The following is a 24,967-nucleotide window of genomic DNA, read 5'->3' on the forward strand; positions in this document are numbered from 1 at the left end:
GTGTTCAAACAGTTGTAGAATAAACAAATCACAGCTATAATGCCACTTCAGGGATCTGTAACCTAAAGGGATGCCTCTGTGAATCTTTGGAAAAATATACAAACTGTAAAGCAATACCTACTTTGTATATTAAAAGCAGATTTATGAAGGCGAGCTAATAAAATATAACAGCACCTCAAAAGAGGTTAAGAATTATTAGAAACTGTTTGAGAGCGCACATCCTTAATCCGTGACAATGTTAGGGAGAAAGTAATAAGCTAACATTCAGAAGGCGGCTGGTTTACTTTGGATCACAAGTGACCCACAGAATCAATGAAAAGCTGAGAAGCCAAAGGACAGTCACAGAGGAGTCTTCATGACCAAGAGCACCACACTGCAGGTAGCTACTATTTCCAACTTACCCAAGACAAGGTAGGCACTAAGAGGCAGAGGCAGGACTCCAGCCTCAGTTTGACTTCATGCTACAGCATTAGCTCAGAATACTGGGAAATGAGAGGGCAGACAGGAGAGAGTGTGTCTTTGAAGACAGGTTTGCTATTATGGATAATGGGAAAGGGCCACTCACTTTCCTTGGACAAGGTGAGAGCCTGGAAAACTCTTGGTAGACATATTAAAGAAACAGAATATAACAGGGAAGAGGGAAGAGGGAAAAGGGTAGGAAAGTGTTGCAGCCAGTTTGAAGGGCCTCTTAATATGCCTATGATTTATTTGGGTACATAATGTCCACAAATTGCCTATTTTCTCTTGGATGAGCTGTCAGATTTCTGTTAAACATGAGAGTTTAAGATTATCAGGAATTTTTGTTTGTTTAAAGACAAGGACCAATGTCTATAAAGTCAAGAAGAGAACAGAATTTTAAACTACTATATTGTCTGTCCACTCAATCTTACATATTCAGAAAGATCCCAGTATCCTTTAAATATGGGTAGTGATGATATTTAGTCCTGTAATTGTAACAATTCTTGGGGGTTACAGATCAACAGCTAATAGTAATAGGCTCCCGCTTCCTATAAGCTGATACTTCCTTTCCAAACTAAATAGAGCATATGCTAACAATCCTGAACTTTCAGGAAAGATTTGTTTGTTATGATATTGCTAGGGATATACTTGAGGTAGTTAAACTTTTGGCAAGAGTTGACCATTGGGAAATAGCAGAACTGAGACACTCCAGCTAGGAGTGAATGCTGCTACCTTCCCCACTAAAACCAGAACAAATGGAAAAACAAGCTTACTTCCTGAGTAAAGGGAATCAGGGATCCAGAAGTAGTCGAAGGTTTGCAATCTTCTTCTGTGAAGAGCCAGAGTAAATATTTTAGGCTTTTTGGTCAAATACAGTCTTTGTGTGTCTATTTTTTAACAATCCTTTAAAAATGTAAAAACCATTTTTAAGTCACAGACTGCAAAAACAGGTTGTAGGCTGGATTTCACCCACACACAGGCTGTAGTTTGCTATCTCTGGTACAGACAACAAATGGGGATTTATGTGAGACAGCACATGGAACTTTATTATAAAGGTAGATTTGGGACAAATAAGAGTTGAAGTAAAAGCAAACTACTTTCAAGTAATAAGCTGAGCAAGAAGAGCTCACAGTAAACATGAAGAGAACACATTAAGGCTACATGTGAATATAGTTAATTCTAACTGGGAAAGTAAGTAAAAAAGGAACACAAGGAGGAAAGAAAAAAAATTAGAAGACAATTAGAACAGACAGAGTCTACCAGAACCTTACTGTTATGTCGCAGCCTCCAGTGAGCTAGGACATGAACTGCCTGCAACTCTTTTCTAACTAAACAACCATACGTAAATTTAACTTTTAATATTAAGTGAAGTGAAACATTTAAATACACAAAAAGCAAACCACTTACTACCTACTATGTAACTTACTTTTTATTGAAAGTATCTTGCATTCGTGACTGATGCTTTCTGGGTAACGCCATACATTTTAACATTAAAGGTTAAATTATTTTTTACATGCAAGTAGTGTTTATGGTTTTCCCCACATAGGATTACTGATTATAAAAAGATGACACACCACATGGGTTAAGTGTCTCTTTTAATAGAAAAGCCAGCAAACTGTCTAATTCTGTTTCCTCCCAAACCACAAACTGAGTAGTAAATGAGCCTCTAGCCAACATATTCAAAGCTGAGAGGATTAAAAATGAAAAAACAAGTCCTCAGATCCAATTAAGGGAGCCCTGCTACATACAGGCTAATCAATACCAGTGGACTCCAGGAAGCTGGAAGACATTCTGATAACCCCACTCTGATAACATTTACCTCAATTAGCCTTTTTCCAGTTTCCAAATCATGAATAAAGATAATACGTTCTTAATTCTATTTCAGAAAATTTTTTTGCAAGTTGTTTTATTTACAATGCCAACTTTTAAAAGTCACTAAACTAAAGTTAACTGGACAATAAACTAGGCATATATTGCTTTACAAAAAGAGGGAAAGCCCAAAATGCCTCTTTCTATAGAGAACCCACAGTTCAGTTTTATTCAGAGCAAAGAAAAAAGAACTTTTGATCATACTAGAAGAAACTGAGCCATAAGTTTGGAATCTGTACTGAAACTACACATGCAATGACGACAACATTCTGCTAATACAACTGATTTGCTGCTGCATTTGTGGACTGTTTTTCTAATATTAACAATTATAAACAAAGCAGTGCAACTAGTATTTGGAACAATCCTTACAGTGTTACAGCATCAGACACAAAATTTCACTTCTCCTCACACCACTGGTTCTCTTTGCGTACCTAGAAGAAGAGACAAATATAAGGAAGTACCTTAAGTAGTCTTTTCTAAGACTACTATCCAATGATTCATCAATAGCCTGTGACGTGGGTCAGAAGGAAATAGATAGAAAACCGGAAAAACCCAGTTAACAGTAGGCTTCCAGGTTACCATTCTTTCTCTCCCCAGTTTTTTACTGTGCCCTGATGAAATTATCAAGAAAAGCAAAGACAATGGGCAATTACAGCTTAAGTCACCAGAGATGACCTGCGTCAACAAAATCATTCTGATCTATTCATTTCTTCCCCATTCACTAAGTTGCTCTGAAGTAGCCTGGCACATAATCCATAGGGCCTGCTCTTCTGAAGTCAAATATTGATGGCTTACATGTAAGGTCCCAGGTGCCAAAACTAGTAACTGCTAAGGAACAAATATCAAACAGCACCTTTGGATGAAAACTAATTGTTCTTATGCTTATAAAAGAACAGTATCATCTAAGTGCTTAGACTAAGAGACAGACCAGAATATTTTTAGCATATAGAAGGTACCTATTTTCCCTCAAGTAAAGTCAAGACTCCTTGATATAAATACCTCTTTTCCTAGCATGCTATGGGTTTTAGTCTCTCTTGAAAAGCATTTGATCAAGAACAAGCTGTTAGCCACCTACCTGGGCTTCCTCTTCTTCAGTAAAATCATTTTTGATATTGAATGTCTTTCGAATCTCCTCAGGAGTTTTCCCCTTGATCATATTGGCAACAGTCTTGCAAGTAACATCAAGCAAACCTTTGATGTCTAAGTAGTTTGCTGCCTGTAAAGTAATTGTTGTTTTCATTAAAGTATACTTGATGCTTTAAATTAAATCCAAAGTCAGTGACTAACAATCCATATCTAACTTAGCTTAAAATGAAATTAAATGAATAAATAAATCAGACAAATTCTTCTGTGAAAGATTATTGTATGTCCCATTCTTTGTTATACCTCTGTAATATTGAGTCCTTGTGCTACATTCAGCAAACTACACTACCTCAAATGTTAAAGAACGGCCACTACTGGCAGTTGTGTACGCGTGCACACACACAAACACAAGTTTGTGTTTGACAAAAATATTTAAAGAATTCTGTGATTTTCCTGGTGGTCCAGTAGTTAGGACTCTACGATCTCACTGCCAAGGGCCCAGGTTCAATCCCTGGTCGGGGAACTAAGATCCCATAAGTAGTTATAGCATTACATTTTACTGACCTTCTGATTCAACTTTTGGTTTCTTTGATTTTCTCTATTGTTTTCCTGTTTTCTATTTTACTGATTTCTGCTCTTACCTTTACTACTCCCTTTCTTTGGGATGAAATGCATCTTTCATTAGTTTCTTAAGGTAAAAGCTTAGACTGCTGATTTGAAACTTTTCTTTTTTCTTTTTTTTTAAAATATATTTATTTATTTTATTTTTGGCTGCATTGGGTCTTTGCTGCTACACGTGGGCTTTCTCTAGTTGCAGCGAGTGGGGGCTACTCTTCGTTGCACTGCGTGGGCTTCTCATTGTGGTGGCTTCTCTTGTTGCGGAACACAGGCTCTAGGCACGTGGGCTTCAGTAGCTGTGGCACGAGCGCTCAGTTGTGGCTCACGGGCTCCAGAGCACAGGCTCAGTAGTTGTGGTGCATGGGCTTAGTTGCTCCACGGCATGTGGGATCTTCCCAGACCAGGGATCAAACCCGTGTTCCCTGCATTGGCAGGTGGATTCTTAACCACTGTGCCACCAGGGAAGCCCCCTTCTTTACTAATATAGGTGTTTAGGGCTATCAATTTCCCTCTAAATGCTACTTTAGCTTCATCTCACAGATTTTCGTATGTTGTGTTTCATTTCCATTCAGTTTAAAATACTAACTTTTCTTTTGATTTCTTTGTTGACTCACGGGTTACTAAGAAATGTGTTACTTAGTTTTCAAATATTTGCAGATTTTCCAGATAGCTTTCTGTTACTGATTTCTCATTTCATTCCACTGTGATTAGAAAACATATTTTGTGTGACTTGAATCCTTTCAAATGAGACTTTTTTGTTTGTTTTGTTTTGCTTTGGCTGTGCCACGCAGCATGTGGGATCTTAGTTCCCCAACCAGATATTGAACCTGCACCCCCTGCAATGGAAGCACAGGAGTCTTAACCACTGGACCACCAGGGAAGTTCCCCTGTGACTTGTTTTAAGGCCCACAACATGTCTATCTTGGAAGTATACACTTGAAAAGAATATGAATTCTGCTGTCATTAGTCTTCTACAACCTTATGATTCTCTGTCTACTTGTTTTATCAATTATTTAGAGACAGGTTTTGAAATCTCTAACTATGATTGTGGATTTGCCTACTTATCCTTTAGAGTTCTATTGGTTTTTGTTTCACTTTCTGGAAGCTCAGCTTTTAGGTAGAAAAACATTTAGGATTCTTATGTCCTCTTAATAATGAATAGACCACTTTATCATTATGCAATGACCCTCTTTAATCCTGGTAATATTCTTCGCTCTGAAATGTACTCTAATATAGTCACCCCAGTTTTCTTTTGGTTATTATTGTTAGCATAATATTATCTTATTCCATCCTTTAAACCTAATTGTGTCTTTATATTTAAAGTGAGTTTTTCGTAGACAGAATAGCTAACTCTTTCTTTTCTATCCAATGTGATGACCTCTAACCTTTAATTGTGGTGTTTAGACTGTTTACATTTAATGTGGTTATTGATACATGGATTTAAATATAGCATTGCAGAGTTTAGAGTTAAAATTCAGTATCAATGAATTTAACAAATTTAACTCCATGAAAAGTGCTAAAGGTATGGACTAGAAATATCTTATACTATGCATTAAAAACATACCAGTATAAGCTCAAAAAGTGTTCCTTGGTCAACTTTCAGGAACTCTTGATCCCACACAGGGATGTCATCTGTCCGCTTTTCTTTGTTCTCATCATCCTCAGGAGGAGGAGGATCATCCTTGTGGTGGGTGCACCACTGAATGACCTACAACAACAAAAGTTCATTCCTATATGGCATTTTATAACAAGGTACTTCGTTCCACTGCTGGGGCAACGTTATTCCTACATGGGGCTGAGAACTAACTGTAAGTCAACTTGAATAATAAAGTTAGTAGCCCAGCTTGAAAAGCACAACCCTAGAGTTCAAGGAAGATCTTAGATAACAGAGAACCATGAAGACAGATTACTATACTTGACCATACTAAAAAGCTCCTGTGCAAAAAAACACATTAAGTTAGACAGGACAATGACTGGGAAATACCTGCAACATGTACATGCCAGCAATGCATTACCTTATAAAATATAAAATCTTAAAAATCTCTACACAGAAATGGGCTAAAGATATGAACAGGCAATTTACAAAATAAATCTGAATATGAATAGTCAAAAAGGAGGAAATGCTCAGCCTCATTAAATGCAAAATTAACACTACAGATACTACTTTAGACTGTACCCCCAAAAGATAAATAAAAATCAAGATGTCGATACTAGTCATTGGCAACAGTGTGAGGATAACATGAACTTTTCTACTGTAGAGTGTAAATTGGTATAATCCCTTTGAAAAGTAACCTAGGAGTACCTAGGGAAGCTGAATATGTGCATACACTATCACCAAGCAATTCTAAACACCCTAGACACATGCACAACACTATCCAGTATAAGAATAACGCAGGAAAAGCCCAAAGTTCCCTTAGTAGTGGAATGAACACATTAAAGTTTCCAGAAGCTGATTAGCTAGACTGTGCACCATCTTATAGACCACAATCTACACTGAAACTGTTAAGTTACAGAATCTAGGTGGTAGGAAAATGGGTGTTTGCTGTATAATTTAACTTTTCTGTATGATTAAATTTTTTTTATATTATAATGTTGGAGGAATAAACAATGCTGAGAGAAAATGGGAGAACTGAGAAATTATACTACCAGGATACAAAAAAGGGAAAGAACTACTTCTAGAAGAAAAAGCCAAGCATAAAGGGCTTTAATTAAGTAGCTTTTTAAGAAGTATTCCAGTAGTATACGAAAGAAACCAATTAGTAACATAATGGCATTTAAAAAGTCTTAAAAGGCTAAGTAGGGTTTCCCTGGTGGTGCAGTGGTTAAGAATCCGCCTGCCAATGCAGGGGACATGGGCTAGAGCCCTGGTCCAGGAAGATCCCACATGCCACGGAGCAACTAAGCCCGTGCGCCACGACTACTAAGCCTCCACTCGAGAGCCCATGAGCCACAACTACTGAAGCCCACGCGCCTAGAGCCCGTGCTCCGCAACAAGAGAAGCCTCCACAATGAGAAGCCTGCACACCACAACGAAGAGTAGCCCCCGCTCGCCGCAACTAGAGAAAGCCCGCGCACAGCAAGGAAGACCCAACACAGCTAAAACTAAATAAAATAAAATAAATTAATTTTTTTTGAAAAGCTTTTAAAAAAAAAGGCTACGTAAGAAATTAATGCCGATGGGAGTTTCTGGTCAGATGAGAGACAAGGAAGGGAAATTTTACTTTACACTTTTACAGTTTTGGGGTCATATAATCAGTAAATATACTTAAGTTTAAATATTGATAAGTAATAATCCAAATAGATTGCAAAAAATTATTCTAAGTGGCCCTGTATCACCCAACCCATTAACCTCTACTTCCTTGCCTGTTCACTATCATCTAGCCACCACACTAGCCTCCCTGCCTTACCTCAAAAGACAGGACATGCTCTTATCTTAGGGTCACTGCACTTACTCCCATTGCCCAGAGCTTTCTTCCCCCACATATTCATGTCTTTGTCCAAAGATCCACTTCTCACAGTAAGGCATTTCCTGACCATCTTTATTTTACAAATAGCCAACTCCCCCCTACCATCCCACTTACACTCCACAGCTTTTCCATCTGACATATTTGTGTTGTATGCTTCCCACACACCTTCAGAATGTAAACTACCTAAGAACAGATCTTGTCTCTTTAGTTCACTGCTGTACCTCCAGCACCTAAAAAATGACTGGAATTTGAATGAATGCAAGTAAAAGTCCTTTTAGAAGCATTTAATATTAGCATAAGATAGAATGTTAATTTGCAACACAAAACCCAGAAGTCAGAAAGGAGATCTAACTAGATAAAATACAAAGCTGTGAATTGACCTAAGACAAGCAAAGTGGTAAAAACTACATAAAGAACTCCTATAAAAAGCCTATTAAGACTACAAAATGGATGAACCTTGAAAACATTACGCTAAGCGAAATAAGCCAGACACAAAAGAATATCCTATGATCCCATTTTTATAAGATAGCCCAGTATAGTCAAATTCACAGAGACAGAATACAGAATAGTGGTTACAAGGGGCTTTTTACCCAGACTAGGGATATTAAAAAGATTGGTAATAGCCAATCATAGTAAGAATATGGAAAAATATGCAGTGCAGCTGTATCTCATGCCAGGGTCAAGAGAAAGCATAAAATGCAACTGCGTATGGTCAATGACTCTGAAAATTCCTTAGGAAGGGGCCAACTGGAACCGACCGTTCCCATCTCTAAGCCTAGCCAGTTTTCCCATCTCTAAGCCTAGCCAGTTTTCCCCGCAATGTGGAAACTGGCTGCTGTTTCTTCAGAAGAGCATTCAGTTAAACAGCTGGCTCTATTAAGGAGCCATATGCTCTGAAACACTAAAATCCTATTCAATGTACAGGGCTGGGGAATTCCCAGGTGGTCCAGTGGTTAGGACTCGGTGCTTTCACTGCCATGGGCCCAGGTTCAATCCCTGGTCAGGGAACTAAGATCCCTGCGAGCCGCGCGCAGTGCAGCCAAAACAATAATAATATGTAGAGGGCTGTTTATGCTTAGACACAGGGTAAGGTGATCAACTAAAAAAAAAAGAAACAAACCAAAAAAAGCACATATCTTGTTCTCAAACTCCTTTTTTTAATATTTTTTTTATTTTTGGCTGCGTTGGGTCTTCGTTGCTGTATGCGGGCTTTCTCTACTTGTGGCGAGCAGGGGCTACTCTTCGCTGTGGTGCACAGGCTTCTCATTGTGGTGGCTTCCCCTGTTGCGGAGCACGGGCTCTAGGCACGTGAGCTCAGTAGTTGTGGCTCGCAAGCTCTAGAGCACAGGCTCAGTAGCTGTGGTGCATGGGCTTAGTTGCTCCGCAGCATGTGGGATCTTCCTGGACCAGGGCTCGAACCCGTGTCCCCTGCATTGGCAGGCGGATTCTTAACCACTGACCACCAGGGAAGTCCCTCAAACTCCCTTTGAGGCATACCCATTCAGCAGACAAGCAATACAAAAAAATTTCCCTTTTTGCTAAGCACATACCATTATATTTCAATAATTTAAATGTGCTAATGAAAAAGACTAGACAACTTAAATATTCACAGGGCCTGGTTAAACTAAAATAAATATCTTAGTCATAATCTTACTATATAGTTATTGGTTTTGTTTTGTTTTGTTTTTAAGGAAGCTATCTATATATCAATATAGAAATATCACCAGGATATTGTTAATGAGAAAAGGGATAAAGGGATACATACATATATATATATATATATATATATATATATATAAAAATATATATATATATATATAAGGGTATAGTTGCTACCTTACCTTTTTTAATATTGCTGCATTAACATTTGGCAAGGGGACTGGATCATCATCTCCTTCATCATCCATTCCCAAATCTAAGTAAACCAAAAGAGAGTTGCCATTATTTTCTAGCCCCATTATAACAACCAGGCTGTTTCAAACAAGTAACTTGTAAGACATGTTATCTGAAAGACTATAAAAGTACTTTACTAAGAATAGTTCTCTTGAAAGTATTTAAAACTGGCGGTTCCTAGCAACAGCTCCATGAACCACCCAAAACTATATAAAAATGTGTGAGAAGACAAATACAGGATTATATAAAAAGAGTTCTTCATTAGGAGGAAAAGTGATTTAATAAGTGGGCTTGAGATAACTGGGTAACCACCTGGGAAAAAATTAAAGCCAGACGCTTACCCTTCCTCTTTATACCAAACTCTAGATGGACTGCACTTAGGAAAATAAAACAATGTGAGGTATTGCAGAAGTAACAGAATCTCAATCTATTAAAATCTGAAGCCCAAAAATGTATACACACACACACACGAGATCGTGCAGCCACTGACAAAAAACAAGGCAGGCAGCTCCGTACATACTGGTATGATTTCAAGATTAAAGTTTTTAAAAGCCAGGTATAAAAGATAAATGTTACCTGAATAAAAATGGGAATATACTTATATTTATATTTAAAATATCTTCAAAAGGATATACAAGGAATTGTTAATATTATCTCTAAGGTAGTTAATGAGAACATGGGTTGAGAGACTTAGTTTCAACATATACCCTTTGGTGTTATTCATCACATACATACTACTTATAATTTTGAATATATAGGTTTCTCTAATAAAAAGTCCTAACTTTTAGACTATCAAAGTGGTTGCTGAGCTCCAAAGAGAAAACTTAAAATCCGTATGTTACTTAAAGATTCTAAATAAGAGTATTTTTCAAACCAAATGGGTCCATCCTTCAGTTTCTACAGGACTAAAAAAGAGCTGCCAAAGAAACTTATGTAACAGAAGTACCAAGATCAGAGGTCAAAAGTACTGCATTGCTCTACTGGTTGTAGCACAGCACCAGTTATGCTGACACGGTTAAGTGCTGAGTCATACATTTGAGTCCCTAATGTATAGCTGTGCTAGGCAGGGAAGAATCAGCAATGAATACAGGAGGATGGGAGGAACTGTTGCAATTTTAGATAGAGTTGCTCAGGATACCTCACAGAGAAGATGACATTTTAATTAAAATCCTAAAGGAGAGAACACCTAAGCAGAGGAAATGGCAAATGCAAAGGCCTTCTGATAGTGTCCTAAAAACACTAAGGAATCTAGTGTTACAAGAGCAGAGTTAGCCAGGTTGAAAGGAGATGACAGGGCCCTAACAGGGCCTTCTGCAATTTGGCTACTATCTTGGTAAGAGATAGCAGAGAGCAGGAGGGGAAAGAGGGAAACCAATTATGGGGCTAGCAATGATCCAGGCAAGTACAAGTGGCTTGTACAAGGTATATAGCTATGGAAGAAGAAATAGTGCAATTCTGTATGCATTTTGAAGTGAGAGGCAAAAGTATTTGCCAATAGATGGAAAGCAGAATGTGAAAGGAGTTAGCGACGGCTAAGGCTTATAACATGAGGAACCAGATGGATGGAGCTGCCATTGGAGTTGCCACTAATTGACATGGGGAAGGTTGTCAGAGAACTTGTTTTAGAGGGCAGGGAATCAAGAATTCTAGTTTGGGGACTTCCCTAGTGGCGCAGTGGTTAAGAATCCGCCTGCCAGTGCAGGGGACACAGGTTCGAGCCCTGGTCCGGGAAGATCCCACATGCCGCGGAGCAACTAAGCCCGTGCGCCACAACTACTGAGCCCGCGCGCCACAACTACTGAAGCCCACGCACCTAGAGCCCGTGCTCTGCAACGAGAAGCCACCGCAATGAGAAGCCTGTGCACCACAAAGAAGAGTAGCCCCCGCTTGCCGCAACTAGAGAAAGCTCGCACGCAGCAACGAAGACCCAACGCAGCCAAAAATAAATTAAAAAAAAGAAAAGAATTCTAGTTTAATAAGTTTGAGATGTCTATTAGATATTCAATGGTAGACCAAGAAGTTAAATATGCAAGTCTAAAAATCAAAAGAAGAGATTAGAACTGTAGGTAAGTTTGGGAAATGATGTATAAATGATTTATAACACTATGAGACTAGCTGAGGTAACCAAGGGAATGACTGAGTATTGATCCAGTGAAGAGGTACAATGATTAAGCAAACTCCGGGGAACTGAAGGCTTTAAAGATGGGGAGACAGGTTGTGAGTGAGCTAAGTATTAAGTATCCTGAAAGCCAAATGTAGAAGGGACTGATCTACTGTCAAAGGCTATCAATAAGTCTAGATGAGAAATGAAACAATGCACTTGACAACATGGAGATCAATGAGTTTAACAAGCTTCTCCAGTGGAGTGGTAAAGATGAGAGTATATTCAAAAAGTATCCTATTTTCCTGTATGGGTACATTCACTCATCTCCCCTCTATTCCTCCCCACCAATGCCTTTACCTGATTCCATCTCTGCTGACAGTAAAACTATAAAATCACAATATTTCAATTTGGATCAAGCCACTTATGCTTTTCTTGAACTAGTATGAAATATTTTTAACTCAGAGGGGAGAAAAAGAAGTTATACTATGGAAAATGCATGCGTTTGGGGAATGAACAGATTTGAGGAAATGAAATACAGAAGACCAGCTTGTTTAGATACAAATGTTATTTGGAAGAAGGCTTAAGTCACATTAAAAATAAGGGCCTTACAGTTGTAAAGGATCACTTCTCTAGCATTTAAACCGAGGATTTGAAATGGTTTTTGCTTTTAGACTGAATGCACAAGTACCAACAGTCATTCCTTTAAGCTATTTAGTTTCAAGGACTTCTGAAAGACACCTGTATCCTGATACCACAACCTGGACCTGAAGAAATGAGTCAATCCATGTGTACACATGCCAAGATTTTCACTTCTGATTGTCCACTGATTAGAAGATTTTATTTCAATACACTCCAGTCTTCAAGAGGCCAGAATTCTATATAAACCACTGGTACTTAAGATAAAGCCATTCACCTCTGATGCCCAAAGCTATGGAAGGAAAGAAACATTTTAACTGTTGCTATCTATCATCCACTTGCTTCAGTGATCAAAGTTGGCAGAAAACCTTCAAGCAGCCCTATGTTCCTACACTAGCAAATGCTTCTTTGAAGCAGCACAAGAGAGATTAGTGTGCCAGGCACCAACTATGATGAAATAAAGCAAGTATTCAGGCAGCAATTTTGTTATCAGTTTCTACATCTTCTAGATAAAGCCTTACTCACCTGCCTTTAGGGACACCTGGATAACTTTCACACTCTTTTATCAGTGACCATACTATAGTTCTTCATTCAACACGTACTTGATGAACAGTGACTGTGGGATGTACCAAGGGGTTTACAACTTAATAGAAGTAATCTATGTAAGTTACCAGGGTGCAGGACTGTAAGTGCCACATAACTGGTGTCAATTACCAAAAACAATTTTATGTTCAGCTTTTATTTTCTATTAGAAAACAGAAGACAAACCTTCTGCAGCTCAGCTTCTGCCTCTACCACACCTAATACTTGCTGTTAGAAGTCTTCTAAGTTATTATCCCTGAAATCCTAAGTGACCAGTCTGCAGTATATGAATCTGATAATCACTCTGGTCACTTCAAAATGCCTCCCTTTTCCCTTGGCTTCCTACTCCACATATTCTCCACTTCTGACTTCACTCTTAACAGCCCATCCTGCCCCAATATGGCCACCTGCCAAGCTCAAGCTCATTTACTCCGACAGATTATATATATATATATACACTCCTATAACACACCATACAAAGTCAGTCTATCTCTAGCAGCCTACAACTCAGGGACCAAGATCCACATACTCAACTGACTAGCAGCTTATTTACTACAAAGATCTTTTGAGGGAATCTCTAACATACACAACATGTTCAAGCTCAAAGTCATTTTCTTTCCATTCCCCTCAAACTTGTTCCTCAGCTCTATCAACTACAAGTATCACAATCGCAACCCCAACTAAAAACCTCAATTTTTTTTTTAAACACATCCTGTTTACTTTACCTCAGAATGATCTCCCAAAACATCTTAATTTTACTAGATTTGAAATATCACCTCACTAGTACTACACACTGCACTCTCTCCACAAGCCTAAAGAATAACATCAGCCAAGAAGTTCCCATAGCACCACTTGGCACAATTTTATTAATGCACTAATTATACCATGTGACCGTTAGCCTTGTTTGGTATCTATCTCCCTGCCTAGTTTATAAATCCTTCAAGAGCAAAGACCACTTCTCACTTACCTTCTTTTCACCAGCACCAGGACTTATTCTTTGCCCGCCTTTCTGCTCTCACTGAACACTGACTACTATATCTCCCGCTAATGCTTGGCATATAACTCTTTAATTAAATATCTATAAGCTACAGATAAACAAAAACTTTTGATATTTGAGTGCACTCAGCCCTCCATATCTGCAGGTCCCACATCCTCGGATTCAAACCGTGGATAGAAAGTATTAAAAAACAAAAATTTTTAAATTCCAGAAAGTTCCAAAAAGCTAAACTTGAATTTACATAGCATTTATGGTGTTATTAGGTATAAATACTAGAGATAATTTAAAGTATAAGGGAGAATGTATGTAGGTTATAGGCAAATACTACACCATTTTATATAAGTGATTTGAGTATCCATGGATTTTGGTATCCCTAGGGGATCCTGGAACCAATCCCCTGCAGATATGGAGACAAATGTACTGAAGAACATTCTTATTACTACTGTTTTTTTCCCACCAATTCTAGAAACTGATTTGTATGTCTCCATATACTACTAATGTCTACCAACCCACCGATAATACTAATTAGAGATCCAGGGCTTCCCTGGTGGCGCAGTGGTTAAGAATCCGCCTGCCAACGCAGGGGACATGGGTTTGAGCCCTGGTCCAGAAAGATCCCACATGCCGCGGAGCAACTCAGCCTGTGCGCCACAACTACTGAGCCTGCGCTCTAGAGCCCGCGAGCCACAACTTCTGAAGCCTGTGCACCGAGAGCCCGTGCTCCGCAACAAGAGAAGCCCCCGCAATGAGAAGCCCGTGCACCGCAAGGAAAAGTAGCCCCCACTCGCCGCAACTAGAAAAAGCCCGCACAAAGCAACGAAGACCCAACTCAGCCAAAAATTAATTAATTAATTTTTTTTTTAAAAAAAGAGAGATCCATGTTAACTAGTAAAAGTTTCAAAACGTTTCAGGACCTGTTTTCTTGCCTTCCTTCTTTGATGCACTGCATATATGCTTTGCAGCAGTTTCAGAGGAATGACAAAACAGACAAAAGGGAAGACTTGGTTAAAAAAAAAAAAAAGAACGAAACAGACATCTACTCAGTTTACAATCTACTCAGCTTACTCCCGCTGTTGAAACAAGGTGTTCTATTTAGCTACCATATATAAGGTATCTCTTTTCCAAAGGCTTTAGTTTTTGTCATTAGAAATTATGAATGCAAATTTACTTGAAAGAGAAATGGGCCATTGTCTGAGGCTTGGAAATCATTTCAGTATTAGCTTATGGTATTATCTACCTAATAAGGGAAAAAACTCAGTAATTCAGAAAATGCAGAAAATATTGACCTGTACCAAAAAAAAATGCAGTTAATACTTTAAAGAAAAAAAAGTAAACTTTACCCCTTCATACCCCTGAGAGTTTTCTGACAGATTGTTACTTCTGTAGATCTGATGTTCACAGGTTATATCAAGCTACTCATTTCTTTGCCTTTCCCCTGACCCATGTTTTCTAATAAACTTACCTTCCAACATGGTCTTAATAGTCACAGATTGTTTCGCAATTTCCACATCAACTTCAAATATCTCTCCATCAGAACTCTGCAACTTAATTGAAGGCATCTAAAAAAAGGTATTATATTGAATTTGAAATTTAAGAGATATTACTTCTATACAAACTACATTTCAAACTACAGTCTGTTAGACACCTTCTAACTTATTAACCATAAAACCCTAAGGACCTATAGTATATAACCCTATAAAACACTAAGTGATTATTCACAGGCTAGCACACAAGTGTTTCTATAAAAATTTTGTCAAAGTGTAACTCCTAGGAACAGAAGCTTTTAAAGCCTGCCCTACTGAATTCATTACTAGTGTAAGTTTTAGAATTAACACTTTATATTTTTGATGCAAAATGTATCTAAAATGGACTTATTCTTTGCCCGCCTTTCTGCTCTCACTGAACACTGACTACTCCACCTGCAAACCTGAGGGAGGTGAGTCCAAAATAAACAAAGCTACCAGATAAGACAGTAATTTTCCCCCAGTGAGACTTACCAGTGAAAAATGAGTTCAGATCCAAAGAGTAGATCAGGATATACTTATTTATGTTTGGATCAATGCAAGACCATACACAAAAGAATAAAATATTTTAAGGATAAGCAGATGTTGTAAACCTAGTAAATTTCAGAGTCCTTTTTACCTTTCATTACTGACTGTCCAGGTGTCCAAGTTTGAGATCTCCTGCCAAAGTCCTCATAGTAATAACCTATTACTTGCGCCAAAAATGTATTTATTAACTCAGATTAATTATGAGTCATGAGGAAAAAGACACCTCTTACATAAAAGTTAATTAAGCAATTAACTTCGAAAGACTTGAGTTTTGGCAAAAAAACCAAAACATACAAACAAAAAAACACCTCTTTAAAATTAAATGTTCTAAGCTTCTAAGCCAGCAATTTCTTACCATATTCAGATTCTTGGGGGAGTGGTGCAGGGGAGGGGGGAACGGCAACAATACCTGACTGTAAAAATTCAAAACCTCTTTAAATTTCAAGTATAGATTTTTTAAAGGTCCATCATAATCCTGTGATGTCGCTATAACTTAAAAACATAGAATTTGGCATTTAAAACACTGATTGAACCTGTTTTAGGTCCCAAGACTTAAGACCCGTTAAATCAGCTAAAATATTCATTCTGCTTTCCCCAGACAACTGTCTCCATTTCCCAAACGACAAGCTGTTAAGGCAAGGAAGCAAAAAGGTAAAGCTGTTTTAAAACCAGCCATTGAAATATCCAGCTCTCAGCCATCATCCATGGGTGGTGAGAATCAGATTTCATTTTACAGTTCACAAATATGTCTGCTTTTCCGTGATGCTCAGTACTTGCCAATAATGCAGTTGTCCTGCTCCATGGAGAAAGACCCAGAGCAGAGGACCTTCTCTGTGACAAGGCAATAACAAAAGGTATCCCCAAAAGAAATATTTTAACGTGAGCTCAATTTTTAATTACGAAACATTCTATGTTCTTTTTATGTTCCACAGTACTGGAGTGAACATTATAGAATCAAGAGTCTGGCAACACAGTTGATAAAATTACTTTTAAGCAAGACGAACATTTCATATTTCAAATAACTTTTGATAAACAGCAAGATCTGCTTAGTCATAGTCAAATTCGTCTATTAGGTTACTCCTACGGGAGCTGAGATCTTAATAAATAGCAGAGAAACAATCGGTTAATCTGTAATTCGATGCACTTTGTAACGCTAAACTTGGTACTCAAAGACAACTTTTTTAGTGTTATACAGCCGGAATTCAGAGCAAAATTTTCGTATAATGATGGGTGAAATTTTGTTTGACATGCTTTCAAGACCATTCCTTCAATTCCTTATGCTCCAGTACTTGTAAATCACTCTGAGTGGGTTCTATCGACACCATAAAGGAAAAAACCTGTTTTAAGTGACCCGAAATTCCGACACCTCTTTTTAGAGGGTAGAGTGAAATCTGCATTGCTCTATGACACAGAAACATTCTACTGTAACGCTCTGATGAAAAAATTCATGACCCAAAACCTAAACCTGAAGTCTCCATTAAAAAGTAAACCGAAGCAGGTGAATGTCCTATCCCTTCAAAAACCAGGCACCTCGAGTTAGGAGTTAGTGCACCTAAAAGCCACACCACTATGACGATGGCATCTGCTATTACAACAAAGGTTTCAGCAAGCCCATGCTGTGGCAAAGTAATGGGAGAGAAATATTCCGAAGGAGCAGGCGGCTCTCTGCCAAGATTCGGACCCAGCACAGTTAGCCAAGACCGGTGACTAGCGACGCTAGATACAGGGGCAAGAAAAGGATGGGTGCCAAGAATCCAGCGCTCCCGGACAACCACCGCCACGCTTCCTCCGGACACCAAAACAACAAACACGGACACACGCCCACGCTCACGACAGCCCCGGGAACTCCATTAAAAGCCCCGCCGCCACCCTCGCCCTGGGTGCCAGTGGCTGGCAGGCTCAACGCCAAGCGAGGCCCCCGGCCCCAGCCTGGGCCCTCAGCCGAGCTCCGCCACGGCTGACGGTCGCCCCGTGCAGAGAAGGCCTAATCTCGGGTTCGGCTCGCACCTTCTCCCGCCCGCCCGCCCGCCCGCCCGGGCACCCATGGGGCGCCGTGAAGACGCGAAGCTAGAGGAGGCCTCGCCGAGTCGAGGGGCGGGGTGGGAGAACAGGGCCGACAACGGGTTCCAAAGAGCCTGAGGGAAGGCCAGGCCCAGGTGCCTCCCGCCTCCAGCAGGGCCAAAGCACCAGCGGTGCGGCCACCAGCTCGCAATACGCGGCGCCACCGCCCCTCCCAGCTCCGTCGGCGGCTACTCACGGTGTTAGGATTCAAGGAGATGGCTGGCCAGAAGCTGATGAGAGCAGGGCTGCGTCTGCAAAAAGAAACACAGAAAAGCGGAGAACAAGGCCAACACTGCGAAGCGGCGCGGCGTCTGCCTTTATACGAGCGGGCGCAGGCGCCGAGGACCCTGGCGCCCGTCACGTCACAGAGCCGGCGGGGCTGGCCGCCGAGATCGCCTGACGGCAGGCGGAGGCAGGCCGGGCGGGCCAGGCGGAGACGCGGCGGGGCGGGGCGAGGCGAGGCGCGGCGGGCCTTGATTCTCATCCCCTCCCTCGGAAGCTCGGCTCAGTCTCCTCAAAGCGGGAACGGAGGACTGGCTGTGGTACTCCACGGCCTGCGAGGGTCCTTCAGGCGGGGGCTGTCCTAAGCTGAATTAAAGACCCCAGACCTGAAAAGCCTGGAAGCCGTGGGCGAAGGAGGGGGAGGAGGAGGAAGGGGGGGAGGAAGGGGGGGGGAGGAAGGGAGGGGGAGGAGGGAGAGAGAGATGTTCTCTGGCGTGTGTGTTGAGGGTGGTGTTTGGGAGGGGCTACGGCTCCCTTTCAGGACGGGGAAACTGGGACTCCGAGAAAGAATGGGAGCTGGCCTTTCCAGTCAGCGCTGTGAGCTTCTGCTCAGGGTCTCAGTGTCCTCCCCTGAACCTAATAGGAGTTAGCTCACTCTCCACAATAATCCATGCGGTGAAGTATCGTTACCCTTTTTTATTTGTGAGGGAACAGGTTCAGAACGGTTCAGTAGCAGAGCAAGGATTTTTTGATACTCTGAACCCCTACTGCCTATCGTTGACTTCTGAAGAGGCCTCCAGTCCAAAGTAACCCTTGTTGCAGAGAAACCCCAAGTGTAGAGAGGAGGCCTCTCTCTGCCAGTGAATATCCATTCATTCAGCAGAAGTGTATTGGGGATGGGGGTGGGGGCGTGGAGGGGAGCGGGGCGGTGAAGAGCCACCGGGCGAGATTCTGCAGCGAACCAGGCAGCCAGAATCCAGCCTGCACAGAACTCTTGTATGGGATGCTTCCTGAGGGCTGTGTGATAGTCTCCCTAGGATGAAGCCAACCATTAAGGGAAAGGGGTTAGTCTGAAAATCCCCCCCCCGCCCCCCCCCATCCTCTCCAGTCAGAGACTTTGACCAGCTCTACCCTGCTCTGCTTAGGGAACATCGCCACCCCTCCCTAGGAGACGAAGGCGCCAGGCTCAGCTAACCAACAGGCACGTGATGGTATTCCTGACGCCAAAGAAACAAAAGACACTTCCACACAGGGCCCCCTAAAGAAATCAGAGGCCTACAGCTCTTCTGGGAAGGGACTGGGCAGGGAGGCCAAGCAGCTCCTTGGGTTACCAGGTCTTTGTCTACTAGCTGTGGTATCCAGTGTCTGCCAGGTGCCATAGCTGATGACAGGAAGATGAAAGGACCTACAGCTCTCAGACTTTGTCTCACAACACCACCCTGCCCTCAGCAGCTCAAGCTTCAGGTCTCCTCCTCAAGACCCACGGGAGCCCCTTTGCTCCCCTGCCTATGGCATACAAGGTGGCACCTTGTAAAGTCTTGTTGAGCGTCGTAAGCAGTGCCACATCACACATCTAGCCTGAGGATCTAGCACGGGGCCTGGCATAAACTAGGTGTATGTTTTTTCCACACGTCTGTGGTCTCCCAATATTAGAGTCACCAAGAGATTCTTGTTTTTAAAAAGCGTATTTTATTTACTCATGCGGCTATTGTACGCATAGATTATCTCAGGAAAGATACACAAGTAATTGTTGGCCTCAGGGGAGGGGCACTAGGTGACTGGAGAAGAGGGTTGGGGTGATTTTTCACTTTATACCCTTTCCACCTTTTGGATTTTGATCCATATGAATGTATTACATGTTCAAAAATTTCTTTACTTCAAAAAAATTGGCATCAGGTCAAGAAAAATACAGATTCCCGGGTCCACTCTTGATGTAATGAATCAGACTCCCTGGGGGCAGGTTTTTCTGACTTTGAACAAGTTCCCCCAAGTGATTCTTAAACCCACGGTAAGTTGAGAAACCACTATAGTAGGGACTTAGTGATGAAGCACTGCTAAGAAGGGGCCAGCAGTGTTTGTCAAAGGTGACTCATTTAGATTCACACTTTCTGAATCAACCATACCCTCCACTCAGGAGAGACAAGACAGTTGTAAGACTGCGGGGTGCGGGCTGGGGAACACGCATCCCCACTCATTTATCCGTAATCACCAACCCAGGTCAAAAAGGAATGGCCCCAACAGAGTCCCCTTGGTATGTGGGTGTGGGTGTGTTGTGTTTTTTTTTTGCGGGGGGGGGGGGGGGGTGGGGAGGCGGTGATTCTGTTGATCCTGGAGCTAGCCCTAAGAAGGCTGAGGTCTCATCCTTACTTCAGTCACTCCACACACCATGTGATCAAACTCCTTGTGCTATAGAGGAAGAAAATAAAACCAAAGAGAAGGGACTTTTCCAGTGTCACAAAGCCATTGCAGAGCAGGGCTGAGGTTCCAGCCCCAGCTATGCTTCTGCAACCACAGCCCAGATATTGAATTTTAGCCCCATCCCTCAAATGCCAGGAATATTTTCTGATTAACTATTCCCAGCATACTACCTCCAGGGAAGCAAAAGTCCTGGGATTCAAGCAGTCCAGGTGGGAAAATCTGGTTTTTATGGTGAATTCATTTCCAGAGATGATCTCCCTTTGTAAATAGAGTTTCACTGATGTAAAGGGCTCACAGGAGCATTCCTATGAGGACCGGCCCTCTCGGCGGATCTAAAATCAAACTTTGCTGCCCAGAATTCAGTCACACTCCGTTTGTCAAGCGCTTACCCATGGGAAAGACCTCAGGCTCTGGATGTGTGTTCCAGCCCATAGGACAGCATGTAAGCTAAGAAGTAATCCAGTCTACATGGTCAGAGATCTCCTGGCTGTACTCTCCTGCTGTGTCAACTTTCTCAGTCTTTCTCCCCTGATACAGTGGTAAGCACAGTCACTGTTATATGATCTTGGGCAAGTTATTTCACCTCTCTGAGCCTCACATTCCTCTGCTTAGCCACTCCTTCTTCCCTTTTGTCAAACTCGAAGCCTTCCATCTAAAATCAGACTACCTATTACTCCAGAGCAGAGAGTGCTGAATGCAAAGAAAAAAGAGTGAAATTCTTGGATCTTGATTAGCAAAATGGACTCTTGAAACCCAAAGCTTTTTAATGCAAGAAGTTTTTTTGAGCAATGAAAGTCCAAGAGGCTGAAGGACTTATATCTTAAATTTTACATCAGCAACAGCATAGTCAGGAAGAAGGTATGATGACACCAGAGCGAGTTTTCTAAAACACTGGGGGTGGGGAAAAAATTAAGGCAAAGTGAGCATTGCAGTTAGCTACTGGGGTGGGCCTCTGAGAAGGGACTCTCTCTCACTCCCTCCCCCGATCCCCTCTACCCAGGAATAGGGAGAGATTAGGACCTCCAGAAAGGTTTGGGAGCTCTGAGAGTGAAGAGAATCTGTGCCTTGGTCTGTGAGTAAGGTCTAAAGTCTTCCATGGTGAGAAAGTATGGCAGCAGTGAAGTAGAAATGGCACCTGGGTGTGCCTAGGCAAGTGGGCCTGGGAGCATCTCAGGCTGGTGAGGAGCATTGAAGTATGTCCTGAGACCCTAAAACAGCATGGAAGTTGCTCAAAGAGGGGCTAGATAAGCAGCAAGGGGCTTGTGGGATGTAATAAATGGAACCAAATGAGCCTAGAAGAATCTGGACAGTCCAAGCCAGAGACCATGGCACAAACACGGACATCCATGGGCACAGCAGAAATCAAGGATGACAGTTCACAACTGGCAGGGGTCAAGTCTACCTACCTTCCTGAGCAGTAGAGGAAGATGGATGATGACCAAGGACCAGACAATCTCCAGCCCCCTCAACTCCCACTCCATGCCATGATCATATAAGCTCAGACTGTAGTTTTGATCCTGGATAGCAGAAGAGGGACAAAGCCCTCAACTTGACTGAGTGTACCCCTGAAATGACAGTGATCATACAACCACTCGATTAAAGTGACCAGATTATATTTTTGCTATCATCTGGAAATAGGTACTATAGAAAGTAAAAGAGCTATCATTTTGGCACACCCAAATTTTCTGACTTTAAAATTTCATACAGCCATGGTGCAAAGGAATCATATCGACCTGCTGCTGCCCACTTGCTGCTCACATCTGTGTGATCTGGGTGGGATGTGTGGCTTCCCCTCTCTAACCCCAGTCTCCTTGTCTGTAGAATGGGGCTTATAGCAATACCTACCTCACAGGATTTTTGTGAAAATTATTTCAATCACTAGAATAGCTAAACTTAAGAGTGACAATACCAAGTGTTGACAAGGATGTGGAACAACTGGAACTCTCACATGTTGCTGGTGGGAGTACAAATTGGTATATTTCAGAAAATTGACAGTATCTACTAAAACTAAACATGCATATACCCAGTGGCTCAGTAATCCCAATTCTGGACTAATCCCCAACAGGAATAAGTCCTCATGTCCATAAAATATGTTTAGGAATGTTCCCAGTAACTTTATTCATAAGAGAAAAAAACTAGAAGTAACAAATCCATCAAATGGAAAATGAAAAAATAAATTGTCATATATTCATACAATGGCATACTAAACAGCAATGAAAAGGAAACTACAGATATAGCCATGGATGTATCTCACAATGTTGAGTGAAAGAAGGTAGACAGAAGAGTACTTATGAGTCCATTGAAATTAAGACCAAAAACTAATGTAGGTTAGAGAAGATAGAATAATAGTTCCCTTTGCCAGGGAGGCAGGTATTGAAGAGAGAAGCTCTGGGATGCTGGCGATTCCCTATCTTGATCCAGGTGGTAGTTTCACGGGTGTATGCACATATAAAATTTCACTGAGCTATAATCATATTTGTGTACTGCCTACAAGTCATAACTCAGTTTAAAAAGCGGGGAGTGTAAAAATGGATGTTGCATACTTAGCATGGTTCCAGGGTCAATTCCAGAAGGAACTTTGAGCCCCTGTAGCCTCTCCTTCACATGGCTGCCCAACCCTCCACATCCAAGGCTGCAGGAGTAAAGAAAGACATTGGGAGGGAAGGTGGGGGATTGTTGCAAGGCCCCTGTGCCTTATCTGCCCAGGGTAGAAGAGTCTAACCGAGGCCTTAGACAACACTGCAGAAAGGGCCCCTCATCAGCTTCCTTGCTTCTATCACAGCCAGCCAGTGCACTGCACCACCCGCCCCCGGTGGGCTATGGACCCATCCTCTGAAAGCTGCCATGGAAGCTCTAGGCAGAAGGGGCATCCAACCTAAACAGTACAGGAGAAAACTTCCTGACCCATATCTGTACCCAGCACCATCAGAGAGCTGTGGGCCCAGGCTATATTGGAGGGTTGTCAAGCCAGAGTGGACCTGCCCATGAGATTGAGATGGGTTATGCAACCTGCCCCAGCCACATAGCAGGGAAGTGGGGAGGTGGGATTTGAACCTAGATCTGACCGACTCACTACAGAAGAATCAAAGCTTCCCAGAAGAACATGGGCTATTCTCTGTTCCACCCTCTCTCCCAGAGGGAAAGTCTATGGAGACACATTGGTGCCCCCTGTGGGCTCAGACTGGCCAGGATGGACCCAGCAAAGGCAGGCACAGGTATGGGGTTGCCCTACAGGCTGGTCCTGGCCAATCCCCAAGAACTACCAACACTGATTGGTTTCAGCCAGCAGATGGTGCCAGAGGGCCAGATGGCTGTCCAAGGAGGCCTTCCCCCTCTCAGGTTTGCACTCTTTGCCCTGCCCTCTCACTGAGATGCCTCCAGAAGCTGCCCTCTCTCCTCTCCAGGACCTAGAATCCTGTCCAGATCCCTGGTCTGGCCATCAGAGAATGAATGCCAGTGCAGATTTTTCACACACACCATAGTTGCAGACTCCAATCCTGTGGGCCACAGCGTCCTTCTGTGAAATTGAATTCACACACAGCAAGTCCTGGCAGCAGGAGTCAAGTAGGCTCAGTGAGGAGCAGGGCAGTGCAGTGCATCGAGGGCTCTTTTGCAGATGACAAAACCATGACAGGTATGACCTATAATCTCCAGCTATGTCTTCCCACTGTCTGCCTCCGTAGGAGATCAGAAGACCCCAATACCAATGTGGCATCTGGAGACAGCACACGGGGGCAGAGACCACCAGGCAGGGTAATCTGTCTGAAAGGTGTGCAGCCTAGCCTGCCAGCTGTCTGCCCGTGGAGCTCCAGGCCAGGCCCTGAGATGCTGAACATTCCAGGAGCCAGACTCAGGGAGTCATCAGTGAGGTGAAGCCAAGTGCAGCTTGATTATGTCCTGCAAGGCAAGTGTCAGTTTGTGACTACTGAATGCCCAGGCAGGAAGGCCAGTCAGCCAAGGGGCCACTGTGTAGCGCGGATTTCCCCAGGAGAATCTCTGACTCAGTCAATGACCCACTCACTAACTGGCCGAGAAAGCTGCCAGTGTGTGGACTGTGTCAGTCAATTAATCAATGAGTATTTATCTAGTACCCTCTCGCTTCAACCACCCCCCCACCCCCATGTCATCAGCAGGCAGTGGTAAACAAGAAAGATAAAGGATTTCTGCCCTCAGGGATTTTCTCTTCTAATGGGTTAGATGTGACCAGCACAATTAAGGGAATGTTAGATAAGTACTGTGAAGAAAATAAGAGTTGAAGTTGGGGAGAGGGGGGGCAGCGATACATTTAAGCAGAAACTCGCTGAAGAAAGTACCAGCCATGGAAAGAAGTGGGAGAAGTGTTCAAGTAGAGCATGCGCAAAGGCTCTAAGGTAAGACTGAGTTTGGCATATTCCAGGAACAACAAGGCCAGCATCCTTAGTGCTTAATGAATGGCGGGAGAGTGCAAAGAGATGAAGGCCGAGAAGGGCCAAAACATGAAGAGCTTTGCAGGGAAGACATTATAAGA

At 42.2% G+C, this 24,967-nt stretch overlaps 1 protein-coding gene across 1 annotated transcript; it reads right to left on the minus strand.

The window, feature by feature from the left end:
• Positions 1–1,873: 1,873 nt before the first annotated feature.
• Positions 1,874–18,175, minus strand: SKP1 (S-phase kinase associated protein 1). The gene is made up of 6 exons (XM_057539852.1): positions 18,017–18,175; positions 15,171–15,267; positions 9,338–9,411; positions 5,594–5,737; positions 3,404–3,544; positions 1,874–2,759 (listed from the first exon to the last, which is right to left on the minus strand). The coding sequence occupies exons 2-6, from the start codon at positions 15,265–15,267 to the stop codon at positions 2,724–2,726; spliced, it is 492 nt and encodes a 163-aa protein (XP_057395835.1). The 5' UTR covers positions 18,017–18,175; the 3' UTR covers positions 1,874–2,723.
• Positions 18,176–24,967: the final 6,792 nt, after the last annotated feature.

Source organism: Balaenoptera acutorostrata, chromosome 2 (genome assembly GCF_949987535.1).
Source record: "Balaenoptera acutorostrata chromosome 2, mBalAcu1.1, whole genome shotgun sequence".
NCBI classification, from domain to species: Eukaryota; Metazoa; Chordata; class Mammalia; order Artiodactyla; family Balaenopteridae; genus Balaenoptera; species Balaenoptera acutorostrata.